Raw genomic sequence first — 26349 nt, 5'->3', positions numbered from 1 at the left:
ATTTCCTGCTCATATCATCAGCATGCAGAGAAACTGACACAAGAGGAGAATACATCGTGCCGGAAAGATCTCTTGTGTCGGCTTTGATATCTAAACTGTAATGTGTCACCGTAATCACACATTCCCCATCTCTTAACAATCCGCAGAGAACAAAAGAATCAATAGAAAATTTGCGCTCTCTCTCTTTCTCTCTCTCAAAATTCCCTTTACCATTTTTTTTTCTCACTCCTGCAGAGTAAAAATCAGCCCCATCGTAGGGGAGAATACAATGTTTACAGCACGTTCCAGAGCCATGAACCCGAGTTCGATTACCTGAAGAGTTTAGAGATAGAGGAGAAGATCAATAAAATACGATGGCTCCCGCAGCAAAATGCAGCCTACTTCCTTCTCTCCACCAATGGTATGTGACAATAATAATATATAATGCTTTGCCTTTCATCCATGGATTCCATGGTGCTTTGTCAGCATGAAAAAATAAATCTTCACAATCCCCCCGCAGGGCAGGTAAGTATTTCCCCCATTTTAGAGCGGGGGGAACTGAGGCATGGAGAGTTTGACTTGCCTGAAGTCACTCAGTGAAGCAATGGCCGAGATGGAAATAGAACCCAGTTTTCCTGGCTTCCAGCCCTCTTCTTCGATCACTAGACCACTAAGGTCTTACGTTTATTTAGGTCTTGATCCTGGGAAGAGCAGAGCATCTTTGACACCCTTTGAAATTAATGGAGAATTAAGAGTGCTCAGCTCCTCACAGGAGCAGGCCCATGCTACCCCTCATCCCAAAGAATCTCTCCCAGGAGAGAGAAAAACGTGGGGAGATGAACAGAGAAGACTGAGGTAAGTAACCAAGGTTCACCTCTTAGTTCTAATTTTAGTTATACTCTTGTCAATTTTTGTAAATGATCAAACACTGAACTAACATTTAATGGGGCATGCCCTAGTGCACCTCAGTCTTCCCTTTGTATCTGTGGTTTTGGTCCAGGGGCCTGTCCTATTTGAACTCCTTTCTGCCTTCTGTTCAGGCATGTAACTCCCATTACCTTTGGAACAGACTCTTTCATCCATAACTTCAGTATTAGGGAAACCTTACCCTCAGGAAAACCATCTTCACATTTTTTGTAGTAGTTTAAAAAAAAAAAAGGAGGAGGACTGATTTTTGCAGCCTTTACTTATGCTGAGTAGTACTTACACAGAGGAGAAGTCCTATTGAAATACCATTCTTCTGGGATCCTGGAGAGAACAATAGAGAAGGGGAGTTATTTAAAACAGTTATTGGGGTCTGTACTTGTACCATATTTACTTGTACCCCTGATTTCAGCTAGAGTTGCTGGGTCTCAACGCCTCTCAAGATCAGGCCCGTGGTGTCCACATAATCCACACACATAAAGTAAAAGGAGGAGGAGAAGCAAGAATTAGGAGGGCCAGGAATATTCATGTTAGGAATTTGATACATTCAATGGGCTGCACTCTGGTCTCACGTACGATAATGTCTGACCAGTGATGTGACTCTGGATTTTAACTAGCTTGGCTAAGATCAGCATTTGAAGCCCAACCTTGGTGAGAAAATTCTTCAGCCTCTACAGGGCAGAAGAGCTTAAAAAGCCTTGAAGTCATTTTTCTGTCTCTGGTCCCTTTTTCTCTTGGTTTGCTCACCTTGGGAGTTTGACCGTTAGGAAGCACAAGCACAGGGAATTGGTATATGCGACTATATGGCAATACAGACAATAGTCAGAAAATGTCTTTTGTTATTATTTCTTCTTCTTCTTTCTGGCAAAATCCAATTTTAAAAAATCAAGAATGATTCTATTCTAAAACATGAGTTTAAATAGGGATAACAGGAGCCCAGCTAGAATTTGCTGTCGATGCACATTTCATGTGTATTTCCCTCACACAGGGTTCTGCAGTCAGTTCACACTTGTTCGTTTGCCACTAAACAGGGAGTTTTCTTCCCTCTGACTATTCATTGCGCTCATTATGTTTTTGGATCCTGGAATCTTTTTTAAGAAAAACTACAGCTGATTTTTTTCAATTTGCAGCTGTGTTCAGCTGAGCAGCTTCCTGTTATGCTCAGATAAATATCAGGAGGATCCAATGATATTACGTGGGATGAATGGGACCTTAAGATGGATGTGACTTAATTACTTCAGGGGAAAAGGAGGGGGTCTAATTATCTCCCATAGCCAACTTACTTTGTATTATGGAATTTACTCTATTGATCATTGTAATAAAATTCAAAGACTTATTAAACTCATTTGGAGGGGAGAATCATTGAAACGCAATGAAGATTAATTATAGAGCATAATGTTCTGTTAATTGAGTTTTTAAATAGTTTTTTGATTAACAGGGATATTATCTTTCCATTTGGGATGGTGTTTCAGAGGCTTGCAAGATATCAAAATGATTCTTTAAAAAATAACTCCCATGTTATTCTGTATCTTTTTGTTCTTGTTGTTAAACCAACATTATAGAGGGGAAACCCCCTGAAGTTAAATGGGTTAATAAAAACAAAATTAATGGTAGTCTAATGAAATTGCTGTGTAAAGGGGAAAATTAAGATGAATGATAAGATTGTGTTTTAAAGCTGGTGGAAGTGATGATAAACTGCTGATAGAATCTCTGCCAGTCAAGGGAAAAGAAAACACCATTATTCAGAATAAAGACCACATGTTCCTGGGGCTCTTTCACCTAAAAGCCTTCATGGCACAGGATAAACGGGATGTCAGTAGTTGAAAAAGCCAAGGAAAGATGGCAGTATGGGAATTCAAATTGGATGTGCAGTCAATAATAAAATGCCAGTTTCTGTTCAAGGTGGTGGAAGGGGGAGTTGAAACTGACTTTTGAGTAAATTACAGACATGATTTTACTTCATTCTGGGGGTGTTCTTTTTACTGTGTTCACAGTGTGAACTTTAAATCACTGTATATTTCACTGTATTACATCCTAGATTTCTTTGCCTGAGCTAGTCTCCACCCATGGACAAAAACAAAACTCATGGAATTTGACATCCGTTGTGTGCAGGGTATTTTAAAGTTCACGCACAAATGACCACTGTTCTCTAAACACTGGTGTATAGCTGCACAAGCACTACTTATGGTTAATGATTCCACTGGCTGCTGGAAATATTCAAAGACATGATGGATAGAGCACTCATGAATATTATTCTCTCTTTATTTGTAAGAGGACAATTGGGCTTGATGCAGGAATTGAATGAAATGTTGTGCAAGAGGTCAGAGTAGATGATTGTAATTGTCCCTTCTGACCTTAAAATCTGGGAATTGCCATGTATCATGGCAGTTTGCAGTAATAAGATTGAATAGAAGGAGTAATAAAATAGGCAGTAGGGACACAATATGGAGATGTGGTGTATCATCAGCATTTAACATGTTTTCAGTGATTTGTTTAAGCATTTGGACCAAGTTAATTTGGAAATCATACTTGAAAGTAGTCAGTTTCCCCTGGATAACTGCCATGCAATCTGCAAATTGTAGGAGGAAAAATCATATAATAGGGTGTTCTCTTGATTAACTTTGGTGGTAGGTATATAAATATGCAGCAATGGGAGAAAAAATGGATTTGGTCTGTAGGTGAGGAGTTCTAAATTAAACTTCTCAGCAGACTTCTGCCTTCTCAGAACAATGTAAAAAGCTCTCTCCTCTTGTAGCCAATGCCCATGTTAGAGTTTCTAGTGACACACTGTGGCGTGTACTAGATAAATCCTAAACTCTGCATACTGAATCATGTGACCTATGGTCATAATCTCTGCAGCTGAGCCCTGGGAAATCACTTCTCAAATAATTTGTCTATTAATGCTTGTTTGAATCAAACAATCTTCTTATATTTGTAATAAATATGTCGGCAGTTGTCTTGCAGCAATAGGAAGGCCAAATATTCCTGGAAAAAAGTGTTGATGATAAACGGTGTTTCTTTCTTTAGAGCTGATTCTTTCCATGTCCCTAGATCTCATTCAGATAAGATAAGAAACAGGAACCTTTTTTACATTTAAACCAATTTTTGTGACACTGGCATTTCTATCAGGCATTCCTTTTAGGATGTCCATTTACTCAGGCATAACTGTATCTTCTTCTCTCTCTTGCTCTTCCAGATAAAACTGTGAAGCTATGGAAAGTTAGTGAACGAGATAAAAGACCAGAGGGCTATAATCTTAAAGATGAAGATGGCCGCCTCCGAGACCCCTCCATGATTACAATGCTACGGGTGAGTTAATTGAGATGCCTAAGGGTCAAGGAATATTTTTGTATGTGAACTTGGGTAGAAAATTGTCACTGTGGTTTATTTATGGTGGCATGCATAATGCCCTCATGTCTTCAGTGGGGTCCCTGCCTCCAGGAGCTCATGATTTAAAGACAGAGAGAGGCTGGAAGAGAGGGAAGAGGTACAACACAATAAGGAAAGTAGCCAAGGTGGTGGTGGGCCATGTCTTGGTAAAGATGTGTTTGTTATTACAATAACATTGAGGATGCTTTTGTTGATACTTGAGCCAGGAATGCTTGCGATGCCAGGTTGGCTGCTTTTGCAGGCATGACAAGAAGGGCCAATAGAGCTCTGGGGCGGCAAGATAGAGTAAGGGCCATGGAGCTGGAGCTGGCTGTAGAACCTTGACCGGTGCTCTGGCAGTGGCTTCCTTCAGGGTGAAATGCAGAATGCAGGCTCCCTTTTCTTCCCCCCTCCTGTGGGTTCTGGGTTCAGAGCAGCCCAGCCCTCTCTCATCGCAGAGGTTCCCTAGGAGCCTGCTGCAGTAATGAGCTGACTAGTTCAGAGCCCCATCAGCCCAGAATATAGCCCCGCACTTGCCCTGACACCTCACAGAAATCCTTTTTCACCATCTGGTATTCATGGTGGCTGCTGTAAATCTAGAAACCTGCAGATTCTCAGGAGAGTTATTCATTCTGAATGAAAAAATGAAGATAAATAGGAAATGCTGTTTCTTCCTTTAAATGTGAAAACGAACACAGAGACATCTCTGATATGCCTTTAATGAATTCAGCTTAGTGTCAGGTGATAGGACATGGTGTCCCATGGATCATTAAGGGATAAATCCTGCAGCTTATGTGCAGGCTGAATAACACAACTCTACTGGAGAGAGCTGTAGGTCTGAGTGGAAAGAATCCTCTCCCCTTTGGTCATACTGGGTACCAGTATGCCCCTGCCTCGTGTGTCCAAACTCTGCGCCTTTTGTGCTGCTGAACATGTCTGGCACACGCTTGTATTCCTGCCTGGCAATGAAGGAGTTAAAGCATTTCTTTTTTTTTCCTTAGTGTTTGACTTGGGTTGTTGGAATGTAAGTACATTCTGTAATTGAGTTTTCCCTCCCAGTGAAAGGAGATTAAAACCGGCCTCCCAAATCAAATGTAAACACCTAAGGCTACATTTTCCATTTACAAGGAAGATGCACGTACAAAATCCATTAAACCAGTTTTCTTCATAGTCACTGGAACGCCACTCGCCTTTCTGAGTGCTGTACCAAGCTGTTGTCTGATGTGGTTTTCTGGAGCTGACACCCTAAAGTCCAGGAGCCTTGCATCAGTGAGTGCTATGGGGGAGCCCCCATAAGACAAGGTGGGAGTGATGCCGTGAGGGCTGTAACACTGACTGGTGTTTGGAAGCTGTAGCATTTAGTAGCAAATTTCGCCTGGTCCATCTTTGTGTTGGTAAATTTGGCCTTCATGGGGGATGCAGTATTGTCAGAGCGGTCTCTGATCTTTAACGTGCAGACTAAGAGCTAGATTGTGTCTTCTAGGCACAGCCCTGCAGGGGGAGTTTAGGTGCTGCGGGGGCCTCTCAGCTAATTCAGTCGGGATTCTTCCCAGGACTCCTGTGGAGTGCACTCTGAAGCTGCCGTTCAGTTGTTTTTTACATGAGTACAAGACTTCTTCCCTGTGCCTGGCCATGTCTGCTGGCTGAAGCAGTGGGGTCAGACCGCCAGGGGCCCCGTCCTTACTTCACCCTGCCTGGTCATTTATGTGAAGGCTAGCCCTGCAGGCAGCATAAGCATGCGGGGTTCTGCAACCTCACCAAACTGTGACTGGTCCATGACCCGGAGTGTGAAAAGAGGAAGGGGATAAGCTCCTTGTATCCTCTGCTCCCCACAGGGCCAGTTAGACCAGTGGGTCTCAAACTTTTTTACTGGCGACCCCTTTCATATAGCAAGCCTCTGAGTGTGACACCCTTAATAAATTAAACACACTTTTTTTTATATATTTAACGCCATTATAAATGCTGGAGGCAAGCGGGGTTTGTGGTGGAGGTTGACAGCTCACAACCCCCCATGTAATTACCTCGTGACCTTCTGAGAGGTCCCGATCCCCAGTTTGAGAATTCCTGAGTTAGAGTGAAGCAGGCTTTCTGTTTAAACATGGAGCGAGACCACATTTACCTCAGCTTGTCATTGGAGATTTAAAAGAAAAACACCGGATCTAAACTGTAGGCCTAAAAACTCCAACTGAACAGTCCATCTGATGTGCTGTTAATCAGACCAGACCAGTCTGTAATTTATTCACACTGTCAGAATTTGCATTACAAGCAGGGTTTTTTGTTTAAAATATTATTTGTTGCTGTGATTACCTCTGGCTCACTTTTATAGCTCCCGGTTTCATCACAGATCAGGCCAATGAAAACATTTAATAACCCCAGACAGCTAATTAATCCTTGCTAAGAAATGAATGGCTTCTATTTTGAATTGCTCCTACTTGCTGGTAGGCACGTTTTGGTTGTTTTTTCCCAGAGCAAGAAAACATTTTATTTCCTATATGTATTGTTGTTATGTTTAAGGTAGCATTTCCAACCCAATACGCTGTAAATTAGGAAGCCCACTAGAATCATTTCTCCAAGATTTGAATGTCAGATTCTATAGCTTCCCAACCCTTCTGTATGTAGAGCTGGGGAAACCGCTTTTGCTTTAAAGCAATATTAAAGGGTATTACTCCAGTTATTGCTTTCTTCTGTGTCTTAATGCCTCAGAAAAGCCATGGACTTAGTGTGGGAAAGGCAGGGTTGCAGCGCAAAGGCACGGAGCTAGTGTGTTTATTTCATCCAGATCTGCAAAAGAGAGATCCGTGTGGAGCTTTTCCATATGGCAGATTTGTCTGCTTATGCCTTAGGTGCACTCACTCAGCTCCTGTTCCCCAACCTCTCAATGCCCAGAGGTGACAGTCCACCCTGAGTGCTTTCTAAGCAACTGCAACTAATCGAGAGGCCTAATAAGCTATGAAGAGAGCAAACACAGACTGTACTTTTCTGCAACAGACAGCTTGTTCACTACATTCCATTTGCCTGTAATTTGTATTTTACTGCAACTGGGATTATTATTATTATTTATTATTTAGAAATAGGCTAACTCATTTTGCCTAATGTCACACCAGCTCGGATGCTGTAGGTCTGAAAGCTGGACTCACACCTTACTGGCTTTGCCTTCCATTTGGGAGAGGCTGTGAAAAGAGGAGCAGAGAGAGAAATCCAATGGGAAAAATGGAGAGCGAGAAAATGAGAACTGAAAAAAGGAGAGAGGAATTCTACTAGCCCCAGGGACCCACTTATGCCAGTTTAATTTTTGTAGAGGTACATAGCCCCATTTCCTGTTTGCTAGAAAAAAAGTTTGTTTTTTTTTGTTTTTTTTTGTTTTTAAATAACACAACAGAGATTTAATTTACAGAGGCAAAGAAAGTTTTGTGAATTTATTTGAACTGGTTTTGCAAACCAAAAATACTTTGTGAGATTACCATTCTCATGAGCTCCACATACATTCTTGTACATTCACATACGAACTTCGTGCCAATATGTGGCCCAGAAGTATTTGGACCCAAAGTCCAGTAGGTCAGCAAGATAGGAGCCCGAGTGTCTGAGTCATTGTTCAGTTCCCACTGTTCTCGGCAGAAGCTTGCTTCTTGGAAAAATCAATATAAAGTTTATGAAACTGCTGTTAAGTTACATTTGATTCAGAGGTTAGGTCAAGGTGAATTTAGTGTTTGATCTGGAGGCACAGCACCCCTTTTCTATTACAGGGGAAGCAAAAATCTACGTGTTTCTATTCTGACCCCAGGTTCATAGAGACAAAATTCAAAGGATGCTCCCAGGACAGTGGAATCTCTGTCTGCTGCTTTCAGATCAGTTCCTCACATCCACTGACACAGTGCTATGTCCTCGTGTTGAGCTGCCATCAGCCATTGTTCTTCTGGACTGCCGACCTCGCCTAGGAAGAACAAACACCCAATGCTCCCTTAGCCAACTCATAGTTTAGAGTCATATTTGTAATTTGTTGATACTGCTGAGGATTGTAAGCAATTTTTACCCATCACTGCACTCTTCGTATATTTGTTACAAATGTTGGGGTAATGAAAACACAGTTAACCCCCTTATATAATTACAGGATCACAGTGGCGCACAAACAGCCCACATTATTAGGGTTAACTTTGTTGAGCTGTTTTCTTAGTAATTCCTCAAGCTTTTCTCTCTCTTCCCCCCCTCCCTGGGCTCTCTGAGGTGCAGATACTGACATGTGATTGACTATGGCCAAGTGAATACTGGCATGTGATCAGTGGGATACTTATATGATATGATTATGAAAACTAATAACAATGCTTATCTTCACTATTGATTACTGTCATTATCTGATTGTATTTGATTGAATACTGGGGTTCTCATATGTGATCATGTGGCCTAGCTCCAAAGATCAACTTAAATTCTGTTTTTAAAAGTATTGAACCTTTTATTATATCTGCCTGTCTGTCGCTCAGTCTTTGCCTCTGGCTTCAGTGGGAGCTGAAGAGACAAAGTTACACAGACTCCCATTGACATCAGTGGACTTTGGGTAAGGCCCGATGTCAGCACACTACATGGGCTTTAGCCATGAGACTCGTATTAATGTGTCACATTAAAATGTCTTTGACCCTGAGAGTGAACTAAATCACATCTTATTCTGTGCAGAACAGACAAGCCAGTCTTTTCCCTGCCTTTAGACTGGAGAGCCATTATGGGCTCCCTCTTGCAGTATGTGCTGGTCATAGTTCTCATCAGCATTAGAATTGCTCATGAAAACATCTTTTGAAATGGGCAGTGTTTTACCTTTTCCAATGAATAGGAAATCTTTGAAACACAGCAGCAGTTACTGGAGTTATGGGCGTTCCCCAGATATTGTGGCAAGCCCCAGTTTCCTCTGTTATGACCTTTTTCTTTTCGTAACCTTCCTTTAACTGCCATTAAATTATCTGGAGGTTTGAGATCTGTAAAGGTCAGAGACTGGGGGTAGGAAGGGAGGAATACGGTGCTGGGATTTTTCACGGTTTTGAAGTCAGTATTTTATCACTGTCAAAAATGAAACCCTCCCTGACCCAAGTGAATTTTCTCTGGATAGTAAATTTTATGTCATATGGTTTTCTTTTAGTTCTTGTGAACCATTCACACCACTTGTCAGACAGGGGAAAGCAGGGGCTGTCAATGATTTCTCTTAATGCTCTCTGATGGTCCTCCTAGAGCGCTTGGAATTTCATCTGGCATGCACTAAGTTGTATCATGCAAAGTTTCCTTGTGTTTCCATTTCCTACTATTTGCCACATTTGGATGTATTTAGACACAGACCTGCTACCGTAGATTCTAGTAACATCCTATTGCTAAAGCCAGGTACTTCCAATGCAACAGTGAAACCCAGTCCTGAGGAAGGAGGTGTTGCCACATATGAAGAAGCCAGTGGTCCATTCACTTTACTATATGCCTTGGTAGTTTTCTTGTGAGAAAGTTAAAACCCAAACCAATAATGCATCTGGCCAAGAACTATACAACTGGGGGAAAACTACTTCTGACTCCAGGTGTGGTGATCATTTTATGCCTTCACATTTGATTGTTGATAACCCTTATCATTTTGATTCTGGTTACTATAACTGCAAATGCTAGTCTTATTTATATATTGGCCTAATCCATTTTCTGAATCCTGCTAAGCTATTTGGCTCAAAAATATCCTGCATCAATGAGTTCCATAAGTTAATTCTAAGATTTCTAAAGTTATATTTCAGCTTTTTGACATGTATTGCTTTTTAGCTCCATTGGTTCACCCAGCACTGCCTTCCATCACATGTGGCTGTCATTGGAGCAGAGTATGTACAAAAGTACCATCATGCACTACTGATTTCGGAGACTCTTGCTGTTGAAAATAACCCCCCCCCCCCCATGCGAGCACACTCGCCATTTTCAGATGGCCTGTTTATGCCATGCCACACTGAGGAGTGGAGATTGGCTGATAGTGAGTGAATGTTGCCAGGGCAACATGAAATTGTATTTTTTTTTCTTGTAGTAAGTCAAGTTGACATTAATTTTATTTTGGCTTGTCCCTGACCCCTCCCACCTTTTCCCAAGCCTCAGTCTTAATTTGTTTTTTTTCCATGAGTTTTCTACTTGGTACCTTTTTTTTTTTTCTGTAGCAAGCTGGAGGTTTTGGCTGCTTTAGAAGCAGGCTTTTTAGTAAGTTGCTATGATTTCCTGATCTCTGTAGCAGGAAACCCCCTGGGAACATATAGTTACTACTTTACAGCACTTTGAAGAAGTAAAGCGAAATGTAAGTGCTAAGTATTATGTGTATGGTTATTATAATGTCATCATTCCCTCAGGGTAGAAGATTGGGGAGTCGTCAACCAAACTCCACTTTGAGTCTGATATACTGATAATTATATAGACAGATATTTACATTGATTTAACTGTTTCATTGCTGTCTAATAATCAGTTATGTGAGTCAACAGTGTGGAATGCTGGCACTTCAGAGTATACTGCTGGATCCCACTGCAGCAGAGCCAGCAACCAAAGGGTTTAAAAAAAATCTTGCTGCAACTATGTTTTACCCATTCCTCCTAAAGATTTCAGTTTATTTGGGGGCGTTGCTCTCTGAGGAATTATTGTTATTTATATGGGCTTTCCAAGCCATATAATGCGCCAGAAATAATGAAACTCTGCTCAGACTGTAAAGTGGCTTTTTTGTTTTTATAAGGCGTTCTGCTTATTTAGCTACACACCCTGGTTTAATGGCTGTAGAGCCCTTTGGCCAGTGAGGCTTTGTCTACACTACACTGCTTTTAGCGATTCGGCCGTGTTACTAAAAGTCGGGCCATGTAAATGCTGTTTGTCAGCACTTTTGCAGACGAAATACGTCCACCCCCTACGAGCGGGGTTTGCGTTCTCGCCAGGAGAGCGCTCCTGCCGACAATGAGCCGTTTACACTGCCACTTGCCACTGCAAAACTTTTGTCTTTCGGGGGTGTGGGGCTTTTTTTAAGCACCTGTGAACAACAAAAGTTTTGTTGTTCAGTTGGCAGTGTAGACAAAGCCTGAATGGGGATCTAATTTTGCATCATCAAAGAACTCTCGAAAGTGGTCCTGTATATATACATTTCTACCAATGCTATGGGATGTTTGCAAGAAATAATTAACACAAATAATATCCAGGGCTTAAATCTCGTTAAATTGTGTGTGCTTTGATCTTCTCACACTGCAAATCAACCTTCAACTGCAGCTTCACTATAGGAATTTTCCCACTTTTAACTATCCTTCCTGCTAGAAAGGAGAAGGTTGCAAATATCCCCCTGGGGTGCTGTGCTCAGTTAGACACTTTCTGTCTCCTTTGATGATCAAAACTGGGGGGAGGGGGGAATTATCTGGGGCAGAAACAGCTCCTAGGTTTCATTTTGTGGTACAGACTATCTGATGTTGGGGGGTGGGGGGGAATGAAAAGGCAGCAGGCTGCGTTTCTTATGCTGCCTTAATATTTCATTTTTTGGTTTAAAATGCTGCTGTTAGTGTCTTGCTAGTTAACCCTTAGACTGCTGGCACTTTTCAGAGTGCCAGTCAGATAACTGTTTAGGAGGATCGTGTGTTTGTATACAAAATGTGTGTGCATTCCACAAGAAGGCTAATTAATTGTTGTTTTGAATCTGACCGCGGTCCCGATCCTGGATGTGCGCAGGTAGACCCCGTCATCCGTGCAGAGTGCTAGAATTTCACTGAGACCCGGGGGGGAGCTCTGCCCACATGGATGGAGTTGTGGGATTGGGGCCTCAGAGAAAATGTCAGGATCACTGAATGGTGTAACTAGGACTGGCCAGTTACCATTCAGCAAATACCAGGGTTATTACCCTTGCTCTTAGAAAAAGTTTTGAAGTATTCTGCTTAAATTTTCCATATTTAAATTTCATCCCATTACAGCCCCATCAAACTTCCCCCCCAATCTAGGGAGGAATGATTCTGATGGTAGGGAAAGGGGTTGCCATGGGATGAAACATGGAAAATTGAAGCAAGAATATTTCAAAACGTTTTCTAAGAGCAAGGTGTATTAAGCTGTGGAATAGCCTCTCAGTAGATTTAGTAGAAAACCCGTCACTGCACAAATTTAAACCACAGCTGTTCAAAGCATTTAAGAGTGTGTTGTAGGGTTGCGGTCCTGTTTTGGCCACAGAGAATGGCAAAGGTGAGACATAATCGCTCTTTCAGCTTGAATTTTTATCATTTTCTGGTTATGAGGCTAGTAGTTAAGTGTCAGTCTCAAGTAGTCTAGTGTGAACAGTGCTTACTTGGGGAGAGGGATGCAGGGAATGGATAATTTGCCCAAATGTGTATGTTAAGATTAGAATTGGAATTCAACCAGCAGCAGATTGCTCTCATTATTATTATTACCATTATCATTAATTTATAATGCGCTAACCTGTCAGAATATATGCTGCTATGCAAGCAAAGAAATAGACAAGATCCCTGCCTCAAGGAACTTTTGTTCTAATTGTGCTGGCACAGTACTCAATTGAGGATTAGGAGTGAGGGTGGGAAGAGAGTCAGAGGAGATGAGGGAAGAGAGTAAGCCTACAACATGAGAAATCTGAAGGCAAGAGGTCACTTGGTACACAAATAGAGGGAGGCTGGTTTAAGCATAGTGAGCCGTGCAAAAAAGGGCATACGTCTGCGAATGGAAGAGGTAGACAAAAGAAGGGAGTATTGAGCAGGGTGCATGACCCATGAGGTAGTGTACGGCATATGAGGAAATGAAACATATGAAACTGTACTGCATCGACAGGAACTAGGTATCTTTTAGTTTGCAACAGCAGAGTCTACACGGGGCAGTTAGAGCACTATACATTAGAGTGTTCTGCAATTCACACCACAAAGACCAGTCTACGGTGCCGTGTAGACAAACCCAAAGGCTAACATAGAGTCTCTGGTACCATCTTCCTTGGCCTGCTCCAAGCAAGAGGGTTTGTAATGGTAATGTTTATGTGAAGTTTCATGCTGATAGTTTAACTGCAGACATCTGGGTGGAAAATGGGGACATTTTTCATAAAAACTTCAATTTCCATTTGTTCTCACAAAATTTTCTAGTTTTGAACATTTTCAACAAGTTCTATAGCTAGTGGGAAAAATAGGATGAATTTATTATGAATATTCTTCGGAAAAAATCAATTATATTTCCCATTGAAAAATGAAAGTTAGAAAAATGTTGACCAGCTCTAAGTTGGTTTTGATGGGGCTGAAAGCACTTTTTATCTCACTTTTTATTCACCTCTTTACATTTGTAGGATACAGTTCAGTTTCCCTTCACTTTGGGGTTGTAAGACATTCCCCTTGCTGTCCACTTCTACTGAGTGTTCCACAATGGCTTAATTCAGCAAACTCTTCCATTCTCCCATTGACCAAGCCATTAAAAGCCTTTCCCCCACAATATCCAAGCTATGTTCATCTTTGTTCAACTGGAGCCCAGAACCCCAATCTTATTACCTTACTTATAGTATTGTGACCTGTCAGCTGATTTGGCAGAAAATCCAAACAAGACTTGCGAGTGGATGTCTAATAATCCAAGTGAGTGCTTGACCCCAATTAGAGATTCAGAAGAAGTGCAAGTGACTCTTACACCTCTAAAGGAGGAATCAGCCAGTCATTTCAAGGAAAGATGAATGTCATAGATAACAAGATCACTTCCCCTTCAGTGGGACAGCCGTGCAAAGAAAGCTATCCTACCACAAGTTATTGAGCTTAGTGCAGGAGTTTCTGAGAGACTTCGCAGGGCCTGTGTTTTGCAGGAGGCCAGACTAATGGAGCACAATGCTCCCTTCTGGTCTAAAGATCAAAGTCGAGGCATGGATTTTAAATGAAATGAAGGGAGGCAATAGAAACAGATGAACAATCTTCTGTTTGGCAGAATATCTGCTGACCTGCCAGATGAATGGCTTTGCAACCAGTGAGACATGATCTCAGATCATATCCAAAAAGTAATATCTTGGATAAAAGTGGAGACAGGAAATTGGTTGGTACCACCTCATCCAATCCTGGATGAGAACCGTCTTCTAAATCATAGCGCATCAATAAAGGCCTAAGGGTGGAAAAAAGCATAAAGTAACCCTGAAGATGTGAGAGAGGTGTATATTAGGAAATAGATCCCGAAGGAAGTAAGCAATGGAGTTATGGTACGATATTGCTGTTACGCTGTCTGGAGTGACTCACAAGAGATCATACTAACCTTAGGGCAGACTGTTCAGAACAGGGCACAGACTCCACACTGGGTGTGAATTCTGTACTTAGAATTCACCAACCAAGTAACAAGTGTAAACTCCTCAGGCACTATACAGCCTTAACAAGGAGTCTCAGATAGTCCCCTTGGACAGTCCAGTCTGTTTTGCCACCCTGGCAAGCTTGACTCTGTGCTATATGGTCACTTTACACCAATGATCACAAAATATTCAGATTACTTCCAGTCCCAAAGGACCAATCACTTCCCCTAGATCAATTTGAAACTTGAACTTCACACCAAAGGCAATGCTGGTAGCCAATCCTGTAACATACTAACTGTTAACTCTCATTTCTTTTTCCAAATGAAATACAATCTTAAGTTCAAAAGGTGATAGAAGCTTCTTTTATGTCCTTGGAGCTAAGCCAAGCCAAGCAGCTTAGGAGTCTCTTACTTGTGTTTAGAAATCTTTGCCCCTCAGAGTCCAGAAAGCATAAGACCCTAATTCCTTCTGGTCAGGAATTTTTATCCCCACATCCTGAGAATCCAAGATGATGGGATGAGCACTGTTGCACCTAGCATCTTCATGGGTCGGTGTGGGGAGCAATCAACAAAGTCTTTATTCCACGATGGCCCATTTGGATTCAGTAGTCCTTCCTGATGGACAGGAGATAACGCCTTCGGCAGGAATCCAACATTTTGCAGTAGGTGAAGTTTTTTTTCCTGTTTGGTGAGTTACATTGCTTCAGAACAAACATTAATACAGTTATAGAGCCAACTCGTAAGTACTAGCTTGTAGCATGGGGTACAAATATAAAGCATTTCATCAAGTCTAAACGCTAAACACATTCTTATAACACTAATATCCTTTTTAACTATGCTAACCCACAGGTAAGCCAGACTGGTTTCCATCTACGCATTTATCAGTGTTCAGTGAGGCCCGGGGCCTTGGCATGAGCTGGCACCTGGTCTGCCGGCTCACAACTGCCTATTTGAAACTTGGCTGTGGAGTGGAGCCTGCTAGTGACGAGAAGATGCGGTGGGTCGTCTTCGTAATTCACTCAGCTTTCGCTAGCGAGACGGAAGATACTCCTGAACAGTTGCATCTTAGCTGCCACAATGGTGCTCTGTGGAAATAAGGGACCATCCTGATGGATACTGGGCATTTTTAATTTAATGAAATAAAAGGAGTCCTATCAGTTCAGCAAGGGTAGCCATCAGTCTCACTTCAGCATGTGCTGCGTGTAGGGGCTAGCCCTGACTGAACACCCGGAATATCAAGACATTCCGTCTCTGAGGTGAAACGGTGTCGTTTATTAAATTGTTTGGAGGGTCATGGAAGCTGACCGCTTGCCATTACACAAAGGGAAAGATAAGCTTCCGATTAGTTTCTGAGCCTTGAAGAAACCCAAGATACAGCACATGTCAAAAAGGCTCGAAAAGTATAAATCACAACCTCAATTTTCTATATGATACCAAAAAAATAAAAGTCATCTCTAAGGTTGGCTAGCAGTGTGGAACCTTGTTAAAAATTCTTCAGTTCCCCTTTTAAACAGGATTTTGTCCAAGATCAAGGCAGAGGGGACTAGAGCCTGCCATCCTGAGGGAAGATAGAGACGAGTGCCATTGGTATAATTTTGAGTCATCTGTTGTCATAATTTGAGTCATTTATTTCCCTGCCATTTACTAACCGTCCAAATTGTATGTGAACGGCTAATCTAAGAGCAGTAACAGCAAAGGATCATTGTGTCAAACAAAAGGACTTGCTGGTTGCAGCATTCCTTCTGAGGGGTATTCTTTTATTACACCTATTAAGTGTCCTTACAAATGATGGGCCATGGTTGGTTCTTATTTTCTCTGGACCAGATCTCTCATTCCCAGGGTCTGTCTCAAAAAAAGAGTGCAGCATGGTGCTACTGAAAGCTAGCATAGCATGGGTAAATTAGGATGATTCTTATTTTATTATATCCATACTCACAATGTTATTCTCCAGAGCAGGACGCCTCTCTAACAAACCAGCTGTACAAAGAGTGTATGGAACCTTTTGGTTTCATTCTGCTTGATGCTGCAGTTTGGTTTTCCTATTCTAGGAGGAATGCGATCTCCTTTCCTACATTTAAAATATGCCAGAAAGCTTCCCTTTTGCGAGTGAAATCCTCTGGGGCCCATGGAAGAAATCAAAAGTCTGTTCGAATAAAACAATGAGAATACAGGTCTGGCTAATCTAGAGAGATGGGTGAGATGGGTGAACAAGAAATAGATTTAAAATAAAACGGGACTATTGACTGCTCCGTCACAGTGAGATGGATATTCCCCTGCCAGCAGGGGAGGTGACTTGCACATTTCTGTTTCACTTGCATCTTCACTTGAAGAAAAGCCTCTTTTCAATGTATGTACCTTTGTTAAGGCATTCCTGCGCAGCCAGAGCCATGTCTTCTCATTCTTTCCTTACAGAGCACCTCATCCTCTCATCCTCTGTCTGTCTATGGATGTATACTGCATTCTTCACTCAAGTCCCCTCATCCAGGCCACCATGATTCTGGCTGAGGATTAGATGGGATTCCCTTAGGAGAATCTTTGGTGTTGCACTCAACTGAGCCGAGAGATTGCTGTTGCTCATAACTGCCTCCAGTGCCTCTGCAAGCGCTCTCCACCCCTGGTGGCCTAGGGAGCTCCAAAGATGCAATTCCATTTATTTAGTGGAGTTACACCAGGAGTGAATTTGTCCCTGAGAATCCCACATGGGCATTCCAGACGGCATTGCAGTCTCCTTTGTGTGAGCAGTTGTTTAAACTTTTTTCCTCACATGCCTGTCACATGTGGTTGTAACTGCTCCCTGCCCTATACAGATTCTTTCCTCTTCCCCCAGTCTCACTGTGCCCAAGGCTTAAACCTGGCTCATCTTGCATGTTCTACACCTTGGATCCCAAATTGGATTTACATCCTTGTAAGCAACCTACACTTATATATTTGTAACTCTGTCTTTGAATTTGGCTTAGTATGTTTTAACAGTGTCTGGGCTCTTAACAGCTGGCTGGTCAGGGGATATTAATTTGATAAGGAGCCTGTTGCTTGAGGTCTCTGTAGTCTACTCCAGTATAATAATGAGTGAACTTCATTTCTATCTGATGGCAGTGTCGGAGAAAAACACAGTTCTCACTTTTTGTTTGGGTACAGCAAGTCAGATGCTTTATTTTCTCTCTATCAATTGCATAGAGGGAGAGAGCTAAACAGGTCTCTCAACAGGTAAACAATTACAGCAAGCATTTATACCTTTTGTTACAGACAATAATGAGCAACAGCTGCATTTTGTTTATACCTAGGTCATTCTGATATCTTGTTTTGGTCACTAATGTAGACTCTTAGTCTACAGTCCGTATTATCTACACAAGGTCGCAACAGCTTCTCACACAGTTCTTTCCCACTCGCCTCACACATTCGTCGCTTCTACAAATCTCGCGTTACTAGGGTTACAGTTAGCCTGACTCTTGCTAACGAACTGTCATGCATTGCATCCCCTTCCTGTCAGTTCTTTCTCTGCTTCCACAGCAGTTAGTGATCTGTAGCATGTGATCTTAGTTGGGTGATCTTGGTGCAGTCCCTAAAGGCCAAGTTTCTGCAACACAAAACTCCATCACAGTCTGCATGCTTGCTAGCAATCTCAGAAGAGAGAACAGGGTCTGAATATCGGTGGAACTCCCACTGCATCCTTTGAGGGGATCCCTCCACTTTGGGTTGTGGTTCAGAGAAAAACAAGAACTGCATTTATCTGTGCTTTCCCTCTTCTGTGGAAAACAGAGTTCAGTCTCCAGGGCTCTCAGCCCAGCATTTTTTTTCAGGAGCACTAAAATAAAACCCCGTAAAAAAATGAATGAAAGTCTATTTTATATATATTGCGCCCATATATCCACCCACATTGATGGGAAAATAGACCCTTTACGATTAGTTAATCTCAAAGTCAAAGTTGCTACATAGCTGTGGTCAGCACATGCATTTTCTCCCCTGGCGTTTTGTTGTTGTTATGAAGCCATCTCTGAATAAGACCTATCATTTCATTCTTTTAACCTCAACAAAATCTATCGTAAAATCTCATATATAATAACACTTCCTTCTTGCAAAAGCATGCAAATTCCTTGGCTTCTGGGGACAGTTTCTTGGAGAATTTGTACTTTATTCCTCATACCATGCACAGTTCTGTATGCAACTTCAAGCATCTGCAGTTTAATGTGGAGAGAGAAAAAATGGTGCTGTGGATAAAAATTGTTATGCTGCCAGCACTGGGGCTTTGTCTCTGGTGTCAGAGTATTTATTCCACAGCACAGAGATTTGTATTTTTTTTAGTCTCAAAAACATTATCATTTAAATGACAAACAGGGTAATTTGAACCGTTTGGCTTTTTAAAAATAATGAAGTGCTATAAAATGCATGTGGCAGAACTAATCAATTTCAAATGATCAGATCATTGTCAAACCACTGCAACAAAAATAATTGAAAAAAAGATTTCCCCATTTGCGCTTGTTACCTACATTGCTCTAAAACAGTTCAGTGTGCAGTATTTGCATGCTCAGTTGAGCTCAAAATGCAATCTTAGGTGGTCTCATTTCTTTAGGCCTAGTGCAGGGGCAGGCAAACTTTTTGGCCTGAGGGCCACATTGGGTTTCTGAAATTGTATGGAGGGCCAGTTAGGGGAGGCTGTGCCTCCCCAAACAGCCAGGCGTGGCCTGACCCCTATCCAACTCCCTCCCCCCCCCCGCTTCTCGCCCCCTGATGCCCCCCCCCGGGACTCCTGCCCCATCCAACCCCCCTATTTCCCTGATGCCCCCCTCCCGGACCCCTGTCCAATCCACCCCTCCCTGTCCCCTGACCATCCTCGGAACCCCTGTCCTGACTGCCCTCCCTGCCCCATCTCACCCCCCTCTCCTTCCTGACTGCTCCCCCGGGACCCTTGCCCCCATTCAACCCCCCCTGTTCCCTGCCCTCTGACCATCCTGCCCCCTATCGACCGCCCCGCCCCTGACCACCACCCCGAACTCCCCTGCCCTCTATCCAACTCCCCCCGACCCCTTACTGCGCTGCCTGGAGAACCGGTGGCTGGTGGCGCTACAGCCGCCACCACCAAGAGCACCAGGACAAGCAGCCGTGCCACCTGGCTGGAGCCAGCCACGCCACCGCACAGCACAGAGCACCGGGTCAGGCCGGGCTCTGCAAGCGCCCCACCACCCAGAGCATTGTGCCGGCGGCACAGCGAGCTGAGGCTGTGGGGAAGGGACCGGGGGCCAGCCTCCTGGGCCAGGAGCTCAGGGGCCGGACAGGAGAGTCCCGCAGGCCGGATGTGGGCCGTAGTTTGCCCACCTCTGCCCTAGTGGGACAGTATCAGACTCGCACTGACACATACAGTCTCAAGGAGGACAGTCCATTATTCTGCTATTAGCCCACTGCCAACCATCTGGATTGTGCTTTTGTCTTATGGAGTGCACTCTTTAGGATTTACTTACTTTTTGTTGCTCATTAAATACTGTTAGTTTATAAAGGAAAAAAAAGTCAGGGCCAGATTTTCTGGTGTGGCACAGCCACTTTGCAAAGAGATGTGGCTGGAGGAAAGGAGGCGTGGCGGCATTCCCCAGTGTCACTGATTCTTAGCTGCTTGTTTGTTTAGCTGTTACCTCAGGAATAAAGAGTGTTATTTACAATTGAAGCCACAAGGGTGGGATTCAGGTATCAGCAGGTAGAAGATGTTTGAGAATTCGACCAGGACACCACAATCCATACTTGTAGTTTGAGAGTTGAGTGATTCTGGTGTGTTTTTTAGCAGCTGAATTAATTTTGTAAAATAAAAATTGTAATATCTTCCTTCCAGTCTTAATCCTTTGTTGAACCAAGAGTAGACCATAGAAGCAGCATGTAGGGGTTAGTTAGATCTCTGGCCGTTTGACTCTTCAGGTTGCTGAAAAGAAAAAAGGAGGTTATTTTGCCTCTTTGCTCACCCCTTTCCTTCCTCCCCCCTCATTTGCCCAGGTCATGAGCTGGGTTCTTTCTTCTCCAATGCAAACTCATTATCCATCCATTTTAATATTTGTAAATTCGGCTTGAAGCACTGATGACCAGAATTGACCTTCCAGAAGATTTTCCTCTTCATCTGTTTTTCCACAGCAATTACACTGTCGGTATCTATGTCTAGGCATACTGTAAAAACAATGTGCCAGGGAGAATTATCAAATGGAATTAGATTGCTGTGAATTTGTGTTTGATAACACAACTATGCCTTTGCATAATTCTCCCTGATTATCAGAAGAGAGAAACACTATAAATCTGGTGGATGGGTTTAAAATGACATTGGCTCTTCTGGGATGGGAAAATATATGAGTGAGATCATTTGAAAGAATCATGCCCTTCAGGGGAATGAAATTCTAAGCAGTCCATAAAGCTGAGATTGAGAATTCCAGATCTTTACCCTCAAATAATAAAAATGCTCTATTTTCTAGCCCAGGTAGCTGTAAACGTCTCACATTTCATAACTTGAAGAAACATACAGTAAAAATAATCTATAACTATAATAATTAAAGAAGAACTCGGAGCTAAAAAAAATATTATGCTAGCGTGCACAGGAAATGAGAAATCCTGAATGGTTTGAAATATTTTTGTTTTGTTTTAATAATACTTGCTATGAATGTAACCTCTGTTAGGTAGGGTAGTTTGCAAACTGATACTGATCACCATGAGCGTGATTTTTTTTATTCATAAGTATTTTCTGAGTAGTTGTGACAAATACATTTTGGCCTGTGAGTTGTTTGTCTTTATTGTGTGATTGGTCCCTTAAGTCACATGGTACTGCTGCTGTTCTCTGATTGGATGACTGACTTTTTTTTAAACCAGGGAAAAACTAATATGGCACTTCTTGGTAGAAATTTTGGAATGAATGAATGTTCCCACACTAAGATTCACAACGTTTTTGGCATTCGCAAACAGTTTCACAAATACCTGGCAGTTGCCAAAAATCACATGACCCCATGAATGACAGCAAACCAAACGTGATGCTTTTATTCATGAATCAGGATGTTTTTTACTTTCTGGACAGCTCCTGTTAAGGCCGTGAGAACTTCAGCCCTGCGTGATGCAATGTCGCCAGGGACAAAACAGGAGACGTGGGGAAATAGGGACTGTGTCCAAGTGGAACAGACCGTTGTGCAGGAGAATTCTTTAGGCACAGGGGGGAACGTATTGAGCAGAAAGTGTATGTGGGGTGACATTGATTAAGAGCAGTATTTATGGGCCAAATCCTGCTAACTGTCTTCAGGGAGATTGTTTGTGTAAATAACATGAGCGGGGTTTTACCCTATATGTGGGATGAAGGCAGATGCTGAGAGTAGAAATATCCAGCGGATGTAAATAAGACTTCGATAGTGCATAAAGTCAAAGCAGCAGCAGCAACAACAAAGGGAAAGGAAACATGAGGGTCAAAGAACAGTGAACCAAAGGGGAAGAAACCTTTCAAAATGCGTGAGGGTGAGCAGCTCTTAGTGGAAGCTTCTCTTCAAGGCACCTCAGGAGCTCGGCTGGTATGTGAGAGCCTTGGAGCACTGTAGGGGGCGAGGGAAGGGAAGTGTAGTGCCCAAGCAGTAATTGCTTAAGGCATTCTGCCTGGGGAAGATAGATGGTAACTATGACACACTTTAATGTGGAGTAGCTTGAGCTCCCCCAATGCTGGAGAGAGGAAGGGAGGCACAAGGGAGCGGTGCCAGGAGCGTGCCCTAACTGCCCGTTCCTCCTCTGTTTGACGTATTGGGCACCTTTAACTGCACCAGTCTGGCTGCCCCCTTATGTCAGAGGCCCTGATCCTTCATTCATGGAAATCAATGGCAGTGCTCCCATTGGCTTCCATAATGCAGGATCGTTTCCAGAGAGCACAAACACAAGCATGATGCTGGCTGCCTTCAGCAGGTGTGTGCAGTGTGGAAAGGGCTCTCTCGCCCAACCACTGTGCACCTGCCTGAGAGCACCAGCAGTCTAGCTCTGGGGCTGGCGTGGAAGTTTAGAGCTACAGAAAATAACCTCAGGGTATGAAGGATGCTCAGTGGTAAAGGTCCTGTCCAGAGCATGGCTGGCACTCTGCTAACTGCATTAAACCTCACTCACTAGAAGCATTCACTCAGGTGGAGCCATCAGGATAGTGGTGTCGGTGGTACCTTGCCCAAAGGGAGAGGGGATAGTAGCTTCATTCTGTATGAAACATTTTTCCAAGCACAGTTCCAGTGCTGTTCCCTGCTGAGGTTTATATTTCTGTGTAGGTGTAATACAGCGATGACATAAAGAAAATAATCCTTTTCACTCTGTTCAGAGAGCACCCCAGAGAACCCAGACTAAAAGCAAGAGTGGGAGCTTTTGGAGCCTGCATAGGGCATGCGAGCAGTGTGCCAATCTGCCTGCCTAGCCTTTCTACCGCACACCCATCCTCCTCCCCACCACCCACAGCATATTATGCTGTTGCTGCGATGGAGCATTAGGCTGTATCACAGGAGGCTGGATCTTAGCAAACAATGAAATATTGCTTTATTTTTTCTTTTGATTCCATTAGCTGTGGGTGTGCTCTGAATACCTGCCTGCGTGCTGGTGCCGGAGCGATTTGGTGTGCCAGGAGTCTTCTCTATAGTGAAATGGTAATTGAAAAGCTCAACAGGACTCCTGCTGGCAGGTCTGTCAAGAAGCGCTAAGCACATTCATTAAAGCAAACATACTCCCTCTTCTGCTCGGTGGCATCGGCTTTACCATCTTTATTGTGTGCACCGCTACTGTGGCTACCGTCTGATAGAGAGTAAAGAGCATATCAAAAGACTCTCGTCTATCATCCAGGCTCAGGTGGCCAGTTTGAAATGAGAACAAGTTCTATTAAAATTTATCTAAATCTGAATTTCTTCCAGCCCCTATCCATAAGCGGAAGAATAATGCATCTTCAGAGCATGAAGTAAATTTAATTCACCTAGCACCCAGGTGAGGTGGGTAGGAATCATTATCCCCATTTTATAGATGGGGAAACCGAGGCAGGGAGATGCATTGACTTGGCCAACCGCACAGAGTGAGTCAGTGGCAGAGCCGGGAATGGACATTTAGATTTCCTGGCTCCTTTATTTTAAACATAATATGAAAGATTAAATGTTAGGAAATTGGTACCTTATGTCTGAGTATTTGATAGCATGTTGTAAATTGAGAGGCAGGTACTGATATCCTGGCTTCACCCTCTTTCTCCTATTTCTTTTTTTGTTTTCGTTTTACCCATTTTGTATGTTGGCAGAAGGATTTTTCTCTTCTATTTAATGATGAGAGCCCACCCATGCTCCATTGGGAGACAATATGACATCAAAAATGTTGGAAACTGGCCCTGGACGCTTTGCTCACTGCCTTGTTCTGGTCTGCTCACTGCTTGGCACCCAGTCGGGCCTTTGGTTTGCCAGCTCTTCAGAGAAGAGATTTTTGTCCTTTTTTGTGCATTCTCAGGTTGCTGTGTACAGTTTTGCACTCCATACTCCGCTCCTGATTCTGCCAGGAGCTGAGCAGCCTCCGCTCCAGCATCCAGCTCCTTAGAGGACTGGGCCCTCAGTCCTCACTCCCATCAATTTCTTGCTAAAGCACCACACCTCAAAAGAATGGGCCCAGTAAGGCCACCTTCAGTTCATGGAGTTTGCAGTGGCCTGTATGAGTGAGTTTCACTGTAGCTGTTCCCTTAGCAGAATTCCTAAGCCTGCTGAACATCTCACCGCTCCCATAGCGTGATCCATGTCCTCCTGGGACAGCCCAGCATAGTTTAATTCAGCGCAGGATCTCTGCTCCCTGACAAACCTAAGAATATTTGATGTGTTAGGATGTTTCTGTCCTTGCGTTTGATTACATGAAAAAATCCAAAGTAATAAATGACAGAAGAAATAGCATTAGTGTAAATGTAATGTTTAGAGGGGATGGAAATGTCTAGGGAAAACAGATGAAACCAGCAGAATTATAGGCAACATGGACTGGTAATTAGATAGCAAGTTTATCTTCACACGGAAAGGTGTCTTTTCTCACTTCACGAGAAAGGCTCAATAAGACAAAGTCATAGAGAGCGTGAAATTGTAAGTCTGCCATGAAAATAGTCTTTGATGCGTATTCTGTCTGCAAAATATGAATCCCCAGGCTGCTTCGGCCCATTATTTCTGCTGCTGACAGCACAGAATGTGCCTTTTGGAATTACAAAATAAAAATCAAGGACCAAATGCACAGAGGTGCGCCGTTGATGGAGTATGGTCAGCACCTCTCAGGGTTTGGCTCCAAAGAACTAGTGCTGCCATCTGACTAGATATTTTTTTTGTTTTAAATAAAAGGTTAGGTTTAGCGTGCATTACAAAAGGGAACTTCAGTGTTGCTAATTTCATGGGGCCAGATTTTGCCCTCACTTGCAGGCTAGGTTCCTGTTGAAGTCATGGGCTAAATTCTGCTCTTGGTAACACAGGTGTCATTCTGGAGTAAACCCACTAAAATTCATAGGCTTACTTTTGATTTTCACATGGTGACTAGCAGCAAATACTGGCTGAGTGGGAGCTGCCCTCACATATCCAAGTTAATCCAGTGTAATTATTAAACAAAATAATGGTTTCAGATATCTGACTCATTTTCAGTATCATAGATTACTTCACAGGTAAACACTATTATACATACAAAGTTGACTGCAGTAGATGTCGCTAAGAAGTGAACATTACTGTTATTACTCAGTGCTGTCAGAGATGCTGCATTATTTCCTTGCAGTTATTACCTGTTTTAAGTGTATTACCTCAGCTCAGATAAGGAGGTTTGGTAGCCATTGGCCAGATGGCTACCTAAATGAAGAGGCTATATTGTGTATTAATTTTTTTAAATGGCTACCATGGTGAACCAGATTATGCTCAGTTATTGGTGTAAATCCAGTTACCCCATTGCATTACAAGATTTTCCATGAAGTTAATCTAGGTTGACGCTGGTATCGCTGAGAGCAGAATCTCACCTTCTGCCAACATAAATAAATAACCCAAATATTTAGAAGTCTGTCACTTTTAAAATCAGAGAGACAAGGTGGGTGAGTAAATAGCTTTTATGAGACCAACTTCGGTTGGTGAGAGAGACAAGTTTTCGAGCCACACAGAGCTTGTCTTCATGTCTGGGAAAGGTTTTAAAATCACCCGTCTACCAATGTGATCAGCATACCCCATAATTTATACTGGTTCAGCAAACTTCACCAAGGAACAGTCACATTTTTCATAAAGATTTGTGAATTTAGTAAAAAGCAGAAGAGTCGCATGTTCCAGTGGATGAGTGTTGTTTGTAGTACCGCTGCACTTAGAAATCCCAACCGAGATTGGGACCCCATTGTGCTACACACCGTACAAATGCATAGTAAGCTTATACTCTAGTCTAAATGTATAACCAATGGGTAGGAAGGGAAACGGAAGCACAGGGAGGTGAAGTGACTTGCCCATGGTCACACAGCAGGACAGTGACAGAGCTGGGACTAGAATGCAGGTGTCCTGACTCCCAGTTCAGTGTCCTAAGTACTAGACCACCCTGTCTTCTCTTGAGACTACAGCCTGAAGCCAATCAGAAACTGTCACACATTCACGACTGTTTCCAGGGAGGCAATGGCTTCTTTGTCAGCAAGGGCCGTCTTTCATTCCATAGAAAATAGCAAAAGAATGGAAGTGAAATATCAAACCATTTCACTTCTCACAAATGTGACAGATCCGCTCTTTTATTTATTTATATATTTATATAATGGTGCAGTTTCCTTTGTGATTTCTCTTGTAGTGTGATTTATTCCTTTATACAGTAACTCCTCACTTAAAGTCATCCCGGTTAACGTTGTTTCGTTGCTGA

At 42.8% G+C, this 26349-nt stretch overlaps 1 protein-coding gene and 1 long non-coding RNA gene across 4 annotated transcripts in view; one reads left to right on the top strand and one right to left on the bottom strand.

Moving 5' to 3' along the window:
• The window catches only part of LOC117882304, a 37706-nt gene extending 36832 nt beyond the window's left edge, over positions 1-874 (bottom strand). Inside the window, exon 1 of the long non-coding RNA XR_004646970.1 lies at positions 313-874. This is a non-coding gene — a long non-coding RNA (uncharacterized LOC117882304). The remainder of the gene's footprint in view (positions 1-312) is intronic.
• Positions 1-26349, top strand: part of PPP2R2B (protein phosphatase 2 regulatory subunit Bbeta) — a 236641-nt gene that overhangs the window by 174100 nt on the left and 36192 nt on the right. For all 3 annotated transcript variants that reach the window (XM_034780480.1, XM_034780481.1, XM_034780482.1), the window contains 2 exons: positions 235-400; positions 4100-4212. In XM_034780480.1, coding sequence (XP_034636371.1) covers positions 235-400; positions 4100-4212 — 279 coding nt within the window. The remainder of the gene's footprint in view (positions 1-234; positions 401-4099; positions 4213-26349) is intronic.

The sequence above is a fragment of the Trachemys scripta genome, chromosome 8, assembly GCF_013100865.1.
Source record: "Trachemys scripta elegans isolate TJP31775 chromosome 8, CAS_Tse_1.0, whole genome shotgun sequence".
NCBI classification, from domain to species: Eukaryota; Metazoa; Chordata; order Testudines; family Emydidae; genus Trachemys; species Trachemys scripta.
Note: the sequence above shows the minus strand (reverse complement) of the source record. Positions and strands in the feature narration are given on the sequence as shown.